At 35.0% G+C, this 17742-nt stretch overlaps 1 protein-coding gene across 1 annotated transcript in view; it reads left to right on the top strand.

The window, feature by feature from the left end:
• Window positions 1-17742, top strand: part of LOC122815033 (mucin-5AC-like) — a 168090-nt gene that overhangs the window by 44377 nt on the left and 105971 nt on the right. The window contains exons 20-27 of the mRNA XM_044087284.1: window positions 906-935; window positions 1155-1184; window positions 1576-1626; window positions 3077-3106; window positions 3323-3349; window positions 5184-5213; window positions 5436-5462; window positions 9672-9722. Of these exons, the coding sequence (XP_043943219.1) occupies window positions 906-935; window positions 1155-1184; window positions 1576-1626; window positions 3077-3106; window positions 3323-3349; window positions 5184-5213; window positions 5436-5462; window positions 9672-9722 (276 nt within the window). The remainder of the gene's footprint in view (window positions 1-905; window positions 936-1154; window positions 1185-1575; window positions 1627-3076; window positions 3107-3322; window positions 3350-5183; window positions 5214-5435; window positions 5463-9671; window positions 9723-17742) is intronic.

Here is a 17742-nt window from a genome sequence, read left to right on the forward strand (position 1 = left end):
CACGTCTTATGATATTATAGCCAGGGGGTAGAACTGCACTGTCTTGTATTGATGGATTAAGCCATGTTTCAGACAGACAGAGGATGTCAAAGGAATAAACATCAATAAGGGCATGCAGGTGAGCTATTTTGTTATTGATGCTACGAATATTAAGATGAGCTATCAGGACAGAGTTGGGGGGCTTGGTAAGTGTCTGTGTGATTGAATTTGTTGTTGTATCAGGCTGTGTAGCTGTGATACTGGTAGGACCTGGGTTAGGGTGTATATCACCATCTAACAGGGAGTGGACCTGAACTTTTAAGATGAGTTGTAGAAGTTTAAAAATTAGGTTCTTATTTTTTCTAGCTAGTGGGTTACATTGAGAGATGTGATGGAGTCTATGAAATATGGCTGCTGAGTACTTAGCTGAGCTGGGGAGGTTGCTAACACTATGAGTGGAGCTGGGGGTAAGGACAGAGGTGTGTGTGATGTGGGTTTGCAGTCCTAGGAATCTATGGTGTTCGTAGAGAGTAAGTAGATAGGGAATGATAAGTATAATTAGGAGTAGTAATAAAGGTAAGGGTTTACAGGATCCTTGAGCCATTTGTTTAGGTTAAGGTGGTTAAATGTAGGGATATTTGTGGATAGAGTGGTAGGGTAATGGATAAAGGTAAATGAGTGATGGTTCTTTAAGGGGGAGGAGATAGGGGTAAAGTGAGAATATAATTGAGGTAATAGCCAGTGGCATTCTGTAAATTTGCTTTAACTATTAATATCATCTGCAAATGATTAAACGAACTGAAGAAAATATCTTTGAAATGATATCAATGTTTTTTTTCATAAAACAATAACATGAATGCAGAACTGAGTAATCTCAGAATGCCAGTTTAAAAAAAAATCTAATTTTACTCTATTTTTATTCCTAGCATCAACAGCAATAACAGCTAAATATACAGGTAAGTTATTTAAACTATTTCTATAACAAATAAGTGTGTAGATATTTTGGAAACGCACACAAAACTAGTCTTACGCATTTATTACTTCACATAAGATAATGGAAAAAAATAAGGATCAGACATATTTCTTGGTTTGCTATCAATATGTTTATTTGTTAGAAATCAGCTATTATTGAGATTCAAGAGTATTTATAGAATCTTCTGTTAATTCTCCTGCAGGACCTTCTACTACTCCTTCTGTAACAACAGGTAAGAGATATTCATGTGAATGCATCTTACAAATATTCAAGAGTTTAAGGCTGCAAACTAGAATACATGGTTGGACATGGTATTGGAAGGATATTTCATTCTAAAGGAGTTATACGATTTATTCTGCTGTCATATAAGCTTCAGAAAGAAAGAAATATATCACAGGTGATATATATTGTACAGTGTTTAAAACGTACTCATATTCGATCATCAGGAAACTTACAAACACATGAAAATTTGCAACAATCTTACATAGGTCTTGGCTGAAAATGTTTAGCATTCCAACTCTTAGCGGTTATGAGATTTTCAATGTTTTAACCCTGACTGTGCATATTATTACAGGTATGTCTTCTGCATAAAAGTTATCTGATAATATATTTTCATTTTTCAGCTGCCACAGCTTCTTCAACAACATCAGCTCCTGTACCATCCTCTTCTGCAGGTAAACCAAAGTACCCGATAATTATTCTATATAAACATATTCCAGGTTTCTGAAATGTTCACTTGAAATCCATTTAATACAGTGTTACCCTCTCTAAAGTATTACCACAAGCCATTTCTAAAACATTCAGGACTAATTGCATATTAGATATTTCTTCTAAGTCATTCATCCGTAGTTCACTGGTTTAACATCATGTTCAACCAACAAGTTGGAGTGTCTAGTTTACTCTACAAAACATAAGTATTATCTTTCCATGTATTGTTACGGCAGTGATAATGTCCAGTAAGATGATATTGCTTAAGTGTTGTAAGCAGATGAGAAACAAACCTGGGGTTATCATCTGACTGTAGGAACTATGAATACAGAAGTCCCTTTAAACCTTTGATTTATTAACATGTATACAATCTTTCTAAATCTTATGCACCTCAGGTTTACACAGAAGAACAATTTTGCATGAATTTCAAAACTAGATTCAGAACTTATATGCAATTTTTTTATACTGTATGAGGTGTTAATACCAAAGCGACCCTTAACTTTGTACTGGTCATTTTGCTTTTATTTTACAAAATATTTACCTTTTTACTTCAATCCACCTAGAACATACTTTACGTTAGATTAATGGATCATGTTCTCCTAAGACAAGCATTCTATGAAATTAGCTTGTTTTAATTTTTTTACATCTTCAGTGTACAGCAATAGTTTAATAAATACTTAACATTCTTTTTAATCTGATTTACCATGCTGAAAGTTCATAAAAACTTCACAAACATATGATAATGCCCTTGCCTGTTTATTTCACAAAGTACACTCCAAGAAACCAAATGTACAGCTGGCAACTCAAAAGAAGATTAAGATTAATACAGATGCTACAGCAAAATGAAATGTTGGATCCCACTTTTTCTCATTTAAGTAAACAATTGAATTTTGACAAGTGTGATGTTAAGCAGTGCTTAAGAAACATATACTTCTATGTGCAAATAATGAAATGAAAATGCAGTCCCGTTGATAACATTATATATCAACATTTGTGCCTTTAAAATAACAGGGATTTTGCCATTCCAAGCATATTCTGAGTATCCTGAATAATCGAGAGGGAATGCTACCTTCTAGTTATGTCTTCATAAAATAAACAGCTTCATGGGAATTTCACATAGTATTTCCATTTCTCCTTTTATTTAATTTTATTTAATGATATTTGTAAGAGGTTCCAAAGTGTTTTCTACCAAGCAAAAATTGTGTGTGCTATTTTAGGCATTGCAAATCTTGTTGGCATTCTGTATTTCTGCTTTTGCTATTAATATCATCTGCAAATGATTAAACCAATTGAAGAAAATATCTTTGAAATGATATCAATGTTTTTTTCAAAAAACAATAACTTGAATGCAGAACTGGTTAATCTCAGAAAGCCAAGTTTAAAAAAAATCTAATTTTACTCTATTCTTATTCCAAGCATCTACAGCACCAACAGCTAAATATACAGGTAAGTTATTTAAACTATTTTTATAACAAATAAGTGTGTCGATATTTTTTAAAAGCACACAAAAACTAGTCTTATGCATTTCATACTTCGCATAAGATAAAGGGAAAAAATAAGGATCTGACATATGTCTTGGTTTGCTATCAATATTTTATTTGTTAGAAATTAATTATTCAGATTCAGGAGTATTCATAGAATCTTCTGTTAATTCTCCTCCAGGACCTTCAACTACTCCTATAAAAACAGGTAAGAGATATTCATGTGAATGCATATTACAAATATTCAAGAGTTTAAGGCTGTAAACTAGAATACATGGTGGGATATGCTATCGGAAGGATATCTCATTCTAATGGAGTTATAGGATTTAGTCTGTTTTCATATAAGCTTCAGAGAGAAATAAATAATACACAGGTGATATATATTGTGCAGTGTTTAAAACTTACTCGTATCTGATCATCAGGAAAGTTAAAAACACATGAAAATTTGGAACAATCTTACATAGGTCTTGGAGGAAAATGTTTAGCACTCCAACTACTAGCGGTTATGAGATTTGCAATGTTTTAAACTTGACTGCACATGTTATTACAGGTATGTCTTCTGCATAAAAGTTATCTGATAGTGTATTTTAATTTTTCAGCTGCCACAGCTTCTTCAACAGCATCAGCTCCTGCACCATCCCGATAATTATTATACATAAACATATTCTGGGTTTCTGAAATGTTCACTTGAAATCCATATAATACAGTGTTGCCCTCTCTAAAGTATTACCACAAGTCATTTCTAAAACATTCAGGACTAACTGCATATTAGATATTTCTTCTATGCCATTCATCCATGTTTCACTGGTTTAACATCATGTTCAACCAACAAGCTTGGCGTATGTAGTTTACTCTACAAAACATAAGTATTATCTTTGCATGTATTGTCACAGCAAAGGTAGTGTCCAGTGTTATGATTTTGCTTAAGTGTCGTATACAGATGAGAACATATCTGGGGTTATCATCTGACTGTACAAACTATGAATGCAGAAATCCCTTTAAACCTATGATTTATTAACCTGTATACAATCCTTCTAAATCTTATACATTTCAGGTTTACTTAAATCTTTTTAGAGATTTAAAAATAAATGTCTCAAATCCATTGTTTGGATTTGATAGAAATGTATTTTTACCTAATATGTTATTTTTTAACAATATATGTCCCATCATTTCAGAAGATTTTTAGCAGCTTTTTTGTATATCTAGCTAGGAAAATATTTTGTGCAGCATTCTTCTTGATAAGCTGTAGCCTCCTAAAAGTCCATAATTACTTACCAAAATGGTTTTGTCCTTATTTCCTCAAGCCAAAAAGTGCAGTATAGAAAATAAAACATGCAGCAGGCAAGTGTGATATGGATAAATCATGTTATGGTTAATACAGGTGCCTGGCAAGCTATTTAAAATAATAACTCCTCTTTCTCCTAAATTACTTAAGCAATTGAAATCTGCCAAATGTAATATTAACTAATACTTAAAATAATGTCTTCCAATGTGCAAAAAAAATAACATTTACTTCCTATCTGTAACGTCATTTAAAATACGTCAAGCCTTTAAAACAACTCAGGCTTTATCCATACCATGCATATTCTGTGTAGTCTGTATTATTGGTTGCTATATGTTACTGTGACGTTATGACATATCAAAATGCATGGCTTAAATTGTGCATTCCATGCCATGTTTAACCTTTTCTGTTTCTCTGATTTTTATTTGATAACAATTTTCAAATGTTACCAAATTGCTGCAGTGCAAGGGGACATTTGGTGCTGTCTGTTACATTTTAGGAATCATTGTAAATATACATGATAGCTGGCTTTGCTAAAACTAAAAATATTTAGTGCAATGTATAGAGAAGATTATAATCACACAGAAGTGGTCTTCCATGTTGCTTTTACCATTATTAAATTGTTCCATTAAATGAAGCTATATACCCTTAAAAATTATCTCAATGTGTAGAAAATGAGAAGATTAAACTGAAAGCTAAATTAAATGATCGGAGGTTCACAAATAAGAAAAATGTAATTTGTCTTTATTTCAATCCCTAGCACCAACAGAAACAACTGCTAAGTATACAGGTGAGGTATTAACTATTTTTGTTTAATCCATAATTTCATGTATTTTAAGAAAAAGCAGACACTTTGTTGTCTTACTTTCTCTACATTTCACTCTTAACCTAGAGAACTGCATACAATGTTACAGGATGAAGTACTTTGTGTTAGCTACAAATAGCTTTATTTGCAAGGAATTGATTATACTCTTAAAGCCTTTCAATAATCTATGTGATGTTTTTCCTTCAGGGCTGACTACTAGCACTCTACATACAGGTGAGATCTAAACCAGCGAGTGAATATTTCAAATATTTAAAAGTTCTGTGATGTAAAATATGTTACCAGACAAGGTGGGATAAAGAATCTGAAAACTATTGTATTTTAATGGAGATCCACAAATTATTTTCACTTCAGTTAAGCCTTAAACTGAAACACATCCCATGGTTACTAGTTTACTCTATTTAATGATTATTAGTATCTGCCTATCATCAAAGTTATGTACACATGATACTTGAGAAGAAGTATGGTTAAGTCTTGAACCTTAATTTTACACTTCTAAACTTAGCAGTAGAGCTACAGTTTTAATTCTTTGATCAGCCCATAACACATTATTGCAAGTATCTACTCTGCATGAAATTTCTCTAATACTCTAATACTCCCACCAATCACACACACCAACCACTATACACATACAGCCACACCCTTCCTCTACCTACATACTTACTCATAGCCTTCTTATAGTATTTCTCACCTATCCAATACCAATACAAATTGGGAATAATTCCCATTTGAATAACCTTATCTACTCTATATACCTTATTATATTCTTCATCCATCCCCACCCCCACTCACCTGTACTATTAAACTCTTAAGTATGCCTAAGGTAACTAAACCCTTCACAACCAAACTACCACTTCTAACAACATGTATATTTGTCCTCACCTCAGCATATATCCTCACCTTCTTTGAAAAACCAACCTTTTACCAATTTTATTACTCTCCAAAACAAACCACTATACTAACCCTTACCTACACATATACTCAAATAAATATCACTTCCAATCCAAGCTACCTGCTAGCCAAATACCACAGACTCTCACATAATAAATACAACAAACTCACAGTAAAGAAAGTAAAATATCTAATAAGCCATACCTACAACCCTATTCTAAGACTAAAAAAATCCCTCCTTGAAAGATGGTGACATTCACCCTAATCCAGGCCCACACAATGTCTGCATAAACAATACCACCAGCCCCAATTCTACACCCCTTGTTAACCACTCCAAACCCCCCATTTCTTTCCTAATAGGACATCTTAATATCCAAAGTATTAATAACAAAATAGCCCACCTCCACACCCTGCTAGATATTTACTCCTTTGACATCCTCTGCCTCACAGAAACTTGGTTAAAACCTCATACTAAAGACAACAAAATCATTCCCCCTAGGATATAATATATTGAAACAAGACCGTATTAAACGTAAAGATGAGGGAGTAGCAATCTTATATAAAGATGGACTTCACATCACCTCTTTATCTTATAACCCACCACAGGAAAACAATTCTGAAATCTTTATCTCCAAATTTCAAATCAACCCCATCAAATCACTATATATCATCTGTATCTATCTTCCTCCTGGTAACAATACCAATACTATCAAGGATATCCTTAGCTGGATATCCTCTACTTACTCACAAGAAACTATTATACTAGGTGACTTCAACACTGACTGGAAAACTGTCAATGCTGAAAATCCCACTTCCCATATTAATCTTCATGGCTTTAGTCAAACAATTACCTCTACAACCAGAATCGACAAACCAAATAAAAAAGAAACCACCTTACATTGGATTCTTACTAATAATCATAAACAAGCTTATATGACTGGAACTCTGCCTGACGATGTAAGCGATCACTCGTTGACCTACATTATAAGGCAAAAAAATGATATTACTATCCCCCCCACTTATAGGGTATCACTGACCAACAAACACTTTAACCAAGTACTATTTCAAAATGAACTAAGTGCCTGTGACTGGAATGCTTTAAAATCCCTTCCACTCGATGAGGCTGCTAAATACTTCAACTCCAAATTCTTAAGTATCCTCGAGAGGCATGCTCCTAAACGTTCCATCAGAATGAAAACCAAACCAGCCCCCCTGGCTTTCTAAGGAAACCTGACAAAAAATGTTACTTAGAAACAAATTATGGGCTAAATGGAGAGCTACCAAAACTCTCTCTGACCAACAAAACTTTAGGCAGCTTAGAAATACTACAAAAAAGGCCATACCTACTGACAAAAAGAACTACTACTATAATTTACAGGAAATCCACCAAAACAACCCACAGAAATTCTGGTCAGGAATCAATAGACTCTTACTCCCAGGCCACTCTCGTACACCAGCCCCACTAGGGTCTGATCATAATACCTCCCTCCAAATTGCTAATGCTTTCAATATTTTCTTCACTGAGACCATACAGTCACTTGCCAGTCAACAAACCCCAGATAACTCAAAACCTCATACCACCAGTCCTAGCCCTCTTCCAACATTTAAATTGCAACCCATCCCTACATGTCTCATCCTCAAATTCATCCAAAAAGTTAAGCCTTGCAATCCTTCTGCTGACCAGCTACCATCTGAATACCTGCAAAAATCAGCCAAAGTTATTGCATACCCAATATCCATCCTTATTAATAGAACCATTACAGAGGGGTACATCCCAGAAATCTGGAAAATCTCTCATATCATACCCCTACATAAAGGTGGCAACTCAAAAGATTATTCTAACTATCAGCCTATAGCCCTTTTATTTCCCCTAGAAAAAATTATGGAGAAATGTATTCACCATCAGCTTTTAGACCACTTACCTCAACATGACATTCTCGCTAATTGCCAACATGGCTTTAGGCCATTTCATAGCACCACTACCGGCCTCTTATCCTTCACAGATTCCATCAATAGAAATCGCAACAGTAATACCCTCTCATCTGCACTCTTCATCGATCTCTCAAAAGCTTTTGACATGGTTAACCACACCCTTCTTATTAACATTCTAGAGTCCCTTTCCCTTGATATTCTGGCTATCCAATGGTTCAAGTCCTACCTTAGCAATAGACAACAGACAGTTCTCTGGGATCAGAACCTTTCATCCCTCCTGCCAGTCATCCTTGGAGTCCTTCAGGGATCTATTCTAGGACCTCTCCTTTTTTCAGTATTCATTAACAACCTGCATGTAGCAGTTCCTCAAGCCACCTGTATACAATATGCAGACGATTCAACAATCATATGCTCAGCTAACTCCCCCTCAGAACTACATTCTTCAACTCAGAAGGTATTCAACATAATTGAGACTTGGTTCTTAAAGTGTTGCCTCTTTCGAAATGCTAAAAAACAAAGCTCCTACTCTTTGCACCTACCAATAAGTCCTCCCCAGTAGACTTCTCAATTAGTTCCAACAACGGTACCCTCACATCCCCAGACTCCACCACTAAACTGCTAGGAATTACTATTGATAATAACCTTAACTTTGACAGCCATATAAACAACACTATAAAATCTGTAAACAAAAAACTTGGCTCCTTATACAGAATCAAACCCTTCCTAACACAATCAGCAAGAACCAAAATTGCTCACTCTCACTTAATCTCAACTCTTCTTTATACCTCACCCATTTACACTAACCTAAAAAAAAATAACCTTAGCAAACTAACTAATTCTTACAATAGTATTGCCCAATTTGCTACTGGCAATCCCTTTAGAACCCACCACTGTCTGAACCTACTGCAACTAGGCTGGCTAGAACTACAAAATCTTCTGGTATTTATGCAACTCACCATTGCCTACAAGCTATTCTACCAACCTAACACTACTTCTATACTCTCTAACCTCATCATCCCCTACAAAAACCTTCACTCACTATGCTCCTCTAACAAACTTCTAGCCACCATAACAAAGTCCAACAACAAAGCAGGTGATTCCTTGTTCTTGAACACTGTAGGTAAATATTGGAACCTTTTAACTATAGAACTTACCTTACTTCCGTCTCTGCCTCTTTTTAAACAAAACCTCAGAAACCACATGAAGATCCATTGGTTATGCCCTGCAGCAATCCGGATTAATCCTTTCATTCTTGACCTCTCACCTCTCTCTCTCGCTTTTCTTTCTAAACCCCGCTGCATATCCTTGTAAGGACTGAGCTGTAAATAGTATTCCCTAAATTACCTATTGTACTGTTATTTTACCCATGTATTATATGGTTTATCGATTTGTCATATATTGTCTGACACTGTCAGTCATATCTTTTATCCTTTATACTGTGTATATATTGTTTTGTATATTCTGCTGTGCTTATATTGGAGCTTTTCTCCTCGGGCCTCTACTGAAAATGGAAATATATCCAGCTAGACTAGCCCGGTTAACAAATGTAAAATAAATAAATAAATAAAATAAAAATTAAAATACTGTCTTTTTATTTTTTAGTTGCCTCATCACTGCCAACACTACCTGCTATCACAACAGTATCACCTGCAGGTAATGTAGATCATATCTTAATCAATGTCCATCTACCCAGGCAGCAGTTGAGAAATATTCTTTGAGAGGCCACATAATATAGCATTTATCACATTTGAGTATTACTCTGCTTTTCTAACACATTTGGTATTGAGAGAACATTAGCTCTTTATAACTTTTTTCTCTTTTTCATCCATCGATCACTGGATTGCCATCAAATACCAACATGATAGCTTGAAGACAGAGGTTGCTTTGTAGAACTGAAATAATATATTCACACTTGTTGTCATGCCCATGAAATCCAACTGTACAATAACTTCACATGGTTGACCAAAGTAGATCCAGTACTTATATGCAAAATGTTCATACTGTATGAGGTTTTAATACTGAAGCCACCTTTGACTTAATACTGTTTGTCTTGATTTTATTTCTACTAAATATTATGCATGTTTTTACGTCCGTCTTTTTAAAGATGCAGGACAGAGACTAATCAAATAACATACTTTACATTAGATGAATGGAGCATTGTCTAATATAACTTAATATCTATCTTTGCTGTGCTCATGATTTATTTATTTATTTACATCTGTACAGTGTACAGCAATAGTTTAATAAATACTTAGATGGCACACTTTTTAATTTGTTTTACCATCCAAAGGTCATTAAAACTTCACAAACATGAATATGCCCTTGCTTTCCTATTCCACAAACTAAGCTCCAGGAACCCAAATATGTAACTGACAACTCAAAAGAAGATAAATGGCCCTAAGATTAATACAGGTGCTATACCACAGCATGAAATGTTAACTCTTAATTTTTCTTTTTAAATAACCAATTGACATCTAACAAGTGTGATGTCATACAGTCCTTAGAAAAGATATATTCCTCTGTGCAAATGAATAAAAGAAAATGCATTATCTCTGTTAATATTACATATGAACATTTGTACCTTTAAATTAGCAGGGTTTTTCCCATGTAATACATATTCTAAGTTGGCTAAATAAAGAGTGGGAATGCTGCCTTCTAGTGATGTCTTCTTAAAATAAATAGCCTTACTTGGAAATGTATTTCTATTTTTCCTTTTATTCAGTTTAATTTGATAACTATTTCTTAAAGTTTACAAACGGTTATCACCCAAGGGGAAATTGTGTGTGCTCTTTTAGGTATCGCAAATCTTGCTGTAAAATGTAAAAAATAACCTTGAAAACTTAATAAAGACACTTAATTAGATTGACAGATATGAATTTAATGTGTCATTGGCATTTTGTAATTTTGCTTTAACTAGCATGTTATTTTTAACAATGAATTTCCCTTCATTTTAGATGTGACTGTGAAGTTATGACATCTTAAAATAAATGGCTACCTTCTAGTTATGTCTTCTTAAAATAAACAACTTCATCTGGGTATTTCACATAGTATTTCTAATTTTCCTTTTATTCAATTTAATGTGATAACTATTTCTTAAAGGTTCCAAACTGTTGCCAACCAAGGAAAAAGTTTCCCACATTTTAGATGTGACTGTGAAGTTATGACATCTTAAAATAAATGGCTACCTTCTAGTTATGTCTTCTTAAAATAAATAGCTTCATCTGGGTATTTCACATAGTATTTCTAATTTTCCTTTTATTCAATTTAATGTGAGAACTATTTCTTAAAGGTTCCAAACTGTTGCCAACCAAGGAAAAAGTTTGTGTGCTATTTTAGGTATCGCAAGTCTTGTTGTTAAATGTAAAGAAAATTAACGTTGAAAACTGAATAAAGACTCTTAGATTGGCAGATAGGAATTTAATGTGCCAGTGGCATTCTGTAATTGTGCAATTTTCAAATGGTACCAAACTGCTGCAGTCCAAGGGGACATTTGGTGTTGTCTGTTAAATTTTAGGACTCATTGTAAATAATCATGATAGCTAGACAAAGAACTAACAAACTTAAAACTGAATGGGAAACAATTCCAGTAACCACTTTATTGCAGGTTAAGTGCTTTCGTCAGACAAATATCCAACTTCTTCAGAACAAATAAACTCAGCATGCACTTGCCTTAAATAAGCAAAAACACATCACATGACACCATTACTAGCTTCCCCATTACCTCTTAAAATACCAAACCCATTTACAAAGAAAGTATATAAGTACATACAAATATATACATGATTTATACATGTATACACACACACACATATATATATATATATATATATATATATATATATATATATATATATATATATATATATATAAATTATATTTCAAAACATGGTACAGTAAAACAAAATATGTAAAAACCCATCAATACTGGGTTAACAATCATTGAAATATAAATTACCATACCTACCTAGACTAGAAAAATCATGGCCTTTTCCATATGTATTAATTACCATAACATATGCCATTCAAGGACTGGGGTAGAAGACCAATAGAACAACAAATTAGTTTCTTGTCATTCATTTTCTATGCTATTTAAGCAAAAGTTTCTCCCATCTCAATACCACTTTTTATCAAGTTTCAAAACCTGTGAGACTGAATTTGGGACAATGCTTCAGCAATTTCATTAGAAATACCAAGCATGCCCTGATTACCGAATATTATAGCAAATGCCCCACCTGTAGTATTTTTTAAATTTTGTTCCAAGTCAAATGTTCACTATAACATTATTTTAGCAAATAAACTGATTCATGATAATAAAACTGATGCTGTCCATATTAAGTCAAGAAAAGTATTTTTTTTAATTAATCCAAAGATGACCACTAAAATAAAGAAGAAAATGGTTGCTTCTAAGGAATGACTTCAGATCACTTTCTCTGCCTTCCTCCATATATAGCTGGATACCTTGAATGTCTAACAATTAAGCCTGTCCAATGGAAATGTATTATACCAACTGAAGGGAATTTGCTGAATTTTCTGACCTTCTTTCAACTTACATGACACACACAATGGGTGTTTTTTTTTTTGCTTACTGCCCAAACAGACCATTTGTGAACAGCCTTCTTAGTGAAGTTTCTCTGCATGCAAAATCTAATAAATTCTGAACTTCTATTACTCAAATTTCATGCTTGTGTAGAAGTTTATCAATAAAATTTGCCAAGTCCTAGCCTTTTAAATCGGCATTTGATTCACTTTTGCCTGAGGTCTATAGTGACCTATGAAATTTTGATACACTCCACACCTTTTTTAATTAAGCTTTTCTGATATTTTGAAAGACCTGTAACTCTTTGCTAATGCTAATGTGTTGTTTTGTTCTTAAAATGAGAGATTTGTCACAAGTAAGTAAGTTATCCACTTTAGGATTGTGTGTTGTTCATATTTTTAAAGTGTAGAGGTAAACCTGTCAATGTGGGCAGAGTTAGTTGCACAGTTCATGAGCATTCTTTTGTCATATGGTGCCACTGATTAGCTGCAACATCAGAGACATGATATTCCTTTCTCTTATCTGATAAAGTCTAAATGCAGCTTTTATAAAACCTTTCCACAAGGTGTACTTCTTTATCATTTTAACCACCACTACATCATCCACCGAGGCTTATGTAACTCTCACACTCCTTTCAGGGATGATTCTGCGTATTGTAATTCCTTGTTTGGTTGAAGTGTGATAATTTACTGTGTACTTCCATTACTCTTTTTTTCTTGTACAAACCAATCCAAGGAAAGGCATAAAGCCTGCAATCACTTTTTTAGAGAAGAATAGTAAATTATTAATTATCACCATCACTGATTTTAAATACATGCACATACATGGTACATTTTCTATACAAACTAGCAATAGAAAACCTACCAAGAAATCGTTCCATAATTATTTCCCTAGTTTTTCCTGCCTTCTTGTTAAGTAGATTTCAGTACAAAGAAGGTCCATTTCCTTCCTTATCAGAATCCATCAACTGTACCCCATCTGCTCAGTTTAGACACTGCAAATGACAGCAAAGTAGCCAAGAGCCACTTGACATATAGAAAATCATCTACATATCCCCCTGCCCAAAATGCCACTTTCTACATCACACAGCAGGTAATCCATCCAGTTGGTGGTCACATTATGTAAATGTTAAGAATCCTGAGAGTAGAAATAGCAGAGAAAAGCAGACAGTGCAGGTCACTTGCAATGGGTATGATGTATGCATTGTCCTAATCGGCAGCCTTGCTGCAAAATGTTGCATTCAATTTGCTTTTAAAGGGTCCCTGTTCATACATCTGAGGTTAAGGACATATCAGTAGTTCAAGTAAGATTACTAAGTACATGATGCATCATCATCATCAAGTCTGAACCTGAACTAATGTACCAAATCTAGGCGATATTCTTAGGATAGAAATATGATGTGTTGATGAACCTGAGACCTAGTCTTTTATTATCAAGGCAATGGTGAAAAAAAGATGTGATGGCTGGACACTGGTGTGCAGAAGCAGTACCTCAGTCTTAGCTGGTCTAAGCTTTAGTTGGCTCAAAGCATTTACTGAAGGATATAAATCAAGCTACATGCAAGACAGAATCCTAATTAAAGGAGAAGTAAAGTTGAGTAGCATCACAATAAGATGTATAACAAGTGCGCTCCTGTTTCATGAGCTTCTTGAGTAGCAACTCTAATGCCATGAAAAAAAGGAGGAAGATGACTGAGCCCTGTGATTTCCTGCATTCTAAAGTGGATTGCACAGTGGTGCAGTGGTAGTTTTGTTGCCTCACAGCAAGAGGTTGTCCTCTTCGATTCTCGCCTGGGGTGCCCTGGAGTCTGTATGTCCTCCCTGCGTTCATGTGGGTTTTCTCCAGGTACTCTGGTTTCCTCCCATGTTACAAAGACATGCGTCTGGAGTGTTTCTCCCCAGGCCTCCACTGAAAATTAGCTTTGTTTCCCAGTAAACAAATGTTAAATAAAAGTGAAAAGACAAGAAATAACTCTCAACAACACTGGGCTGGTGTGGCCCAATTCATAAGATGCATGCCCCTAAAGAAAAGTGTCAGTCCACAACAAGACTTGGGCATGATGTTTAAGGATGCCAAGGTTGACAATATCAAATGTTATTGTGAGATTAAAAAAGTCCAAGATGGAATATACCCATTCATTTCTTGCTATAGGTAGGTGATTAAAAATTTAAGTAGGGCATACTCAGTACTGTGTTTAGATCAATAACTAGAATGACATGGATCAGAGAGGCCATGATATGGTAAATAGGAGTATCTTCAAACATTTACCAGCTTCTCAAAAACTTACCTTTAAAAGGAAGTCTAGAACTAGGATAGTAATTTCTTGCATGTCAAGATTCGGTATTAGTATTTAATGATTGTGGTTGCTGTTTTAGTGGAGGAGTAATGCAAAGTCTTTCATCAATGAAAATCTTTTCAGAAAATGTTTTGCCTTGGTGATTTGAAACAGACTGTAATCATCATTATAGGATGGCAATCTTATCCATTGTATTCCAGACAAACAAAGTGAAAGCATTTCACTTACCTTGTCATAGACAACATGTTCAGACATAGTGCAGTAAAGATAGAAGCTAATCACATCAAATATATTGAAGCACTTCATGGATTAATCCCAGCAGAAGGAATTTCTTATTTTTGTAATCTTATCCTCAAAATCAGTGCAATGTTCTCTCATTTTAGAAAGGAAAAGCTGTCCTTGAATAGAAAAGTGTTTGATTTTACATTTGTTTTCCACTGTCTTTCCTCTGATCACTGATATTGTCTCCACATTGATAGGCACTCAGATCAAACAATGGCTAAAGACAGGTAATAGATGTAGACAGACACACACACACACTCACTCACACACACACACACACACACACACGTGCGCGCACGCACACACACACACACACACACACACACACACACACACACACACACACACACACACACACACACACACACGCACACACAAAATGTAGCAAAAGAATACAGACTACCGGGAAAAACTGCATTTTGAGTAGATCATCACCAGTATCCCCACCAAGCAGTGGCCCAGTGTAGGAATGAAATTACCATTGATGGGCACTCTTGGAGTGCTACAGTAGACCAGCTCAGAACAGGGTTGTCTATGAAAGCTGTAAGCTGATATGTACCAGGTAGTGGATAGGAAAGAATTCTGGTTCTCCTCTTCAAGTCTGTCATTTCCACAGCTGATATATGTGGCCAAAACAATGTCCAAATGTATGTCTATCAAGATTAAAGTTAATACATGGTGAATTCACTGGTCTTAACTTAGTAGCAACATTGCCTCACCTCACCAACTTCCCCCAGAAAAAGAACATAGTTTGCTATGCAATCACATCAGTATCCTGTCACATAACAACTACCCCTTTTATACATCTCCTGCCTTCTCATGTCATGTTCTTTGAAGTGGCATTATTAAGATACAAGAAATAAAACACAGTACTGCAGTAGTGGTGTTGCGGTAGCATTGTCGCCTTACAACAAGACGTTGTGCCGTTCAATTCTTAGCTAGAGCGTCTTCTTTGTGGAGACATGCATGAATGGGCGTACCTTCGTTCAAGGTTGTGCGTCAGGGCTGGCAAACTCAGCATGTAAAAAATCTACTGCCAGTCATTAGCGGACCAGAGTTCCGCTATGGCGACCCCTAACCGGGAAAAGCCGAAAGACACCATACAATCAGGACATATATTCATACATATTTGCCTAATATTAACATTATTTGCAGGTTTGCAGTCTGGATTTTTCACTGAGTGCACCATATTCCAAGCACACATATGACTGACTCTCTTATTGTCAAGTATGTGTATAATCAGAAAATTTGGTTTGATTGTAGGTCTATGTATGTTAATCGCCAATATTCAGCATGTTTAATGTACATTCATAACTGTGTATCAACATTGCTTATTATATTCATTTATAAATTATCATCAGTGTTCAATCCAAGTTCCCTTTAAATTTTCTCAATAGAATTTTCTCTCCTTATAAACATTTTCCTTTGTTTCTGTAGATGCTTCAGTGATAGCCCAATTTGTAGTTATAGTCATTCACCTTTTAAATCATCAGGTTTGATTCTTTAATTGTTGCTCTGAGAAAAGCATGTTGCATTAAGTCTTTGACTTGCTGTGAAAACAGAATACCCATGCAGACCATATGGGTTGAGATGAAAGTAACAAAAAGTCCTTTAAATCCTTTTCTTACTGCAAGCTTAAATAATTTCAAGATATTTCTCACTTAATCTTTAAACTTTGAGCAGGTATGTGTTATTAATTCCCTTTTCAAACAAAGAAACACTAGTCATGTTTAACCAAATTAATCATTTTTTATGAGATTAACTGACTAGTATTCCTTGCAAATGCACATACACAGCCATTTTGTCTGCATAAAGATCCAGTGAACTATTTTCTGAAATCAACATAATCTTTGCCACAAGGAATGCTGCTAAAATAAATAGAAAACTCTGCATTGCAATCAATTGTAAACAGTGTAGAACATCCCCTTATGATGCCAAATATCATCCCTCTATCCATATTCCAGTCCTAAACAGAAAGTCCCCAATTGCTGTTTAACCCTAAAACTCCACTAGAAACTCTCTACTGATCGACATCCCTCCCACTCCCTAAATGAAAAATGCCCTGAACTGAACCTCAAACACTAAATGCCCTTCCTGCTCCCTAAACCTAAAGCTTCCCCTGCCTAAATCTAAAAACACCCTCCCAACTGTGGCTTGAAATCATAGCCTGTACTACTAGTCCTCCCACGGTTGCTACATCTTGTTTGCTGAAACTCAGCTACAGTGTTTGGGTGAAATGCAGCAGCTCTATTCTCTCCCCACAAATGCTGCACCTCACCTGACCACATATTATGTTTGAGCATGAGCAAATGGTCCTGTAAACACTTGTTATAATGGCTTGTCCATCCTGTTTGCATCATAATGTTTGCTTAGACAAAGACAGGAGATTTTAACATTTATTTAACATTTGTTAACCAGGAATGTCCGACTTGGAACAAAGCCCATTTTCAGTGGAGTCCTGGGGAGAAACACTCCAGATGCATGTCTTTGTAACGTAGTCTGAAGAAGCTGGAGTATTGTTTCCAGCGAAAGCACTTACTACAATAAATTATGAACTT

The sequence above is a fragment of the Protopterus annectens genome, chromosome 11.part0, assembly GCF_019279795.1.
Source record: "Protopterus annectens isolate FY-2018-M chromosome 11.part0, PAN1.0, whole genome shotgun sequence".
Taxonomy (NCBI): Eukaryota; Metazoa; Chordata; order Ceratodontiformes; family Protopteridae; genus Protopterus; species Protopterus annectens.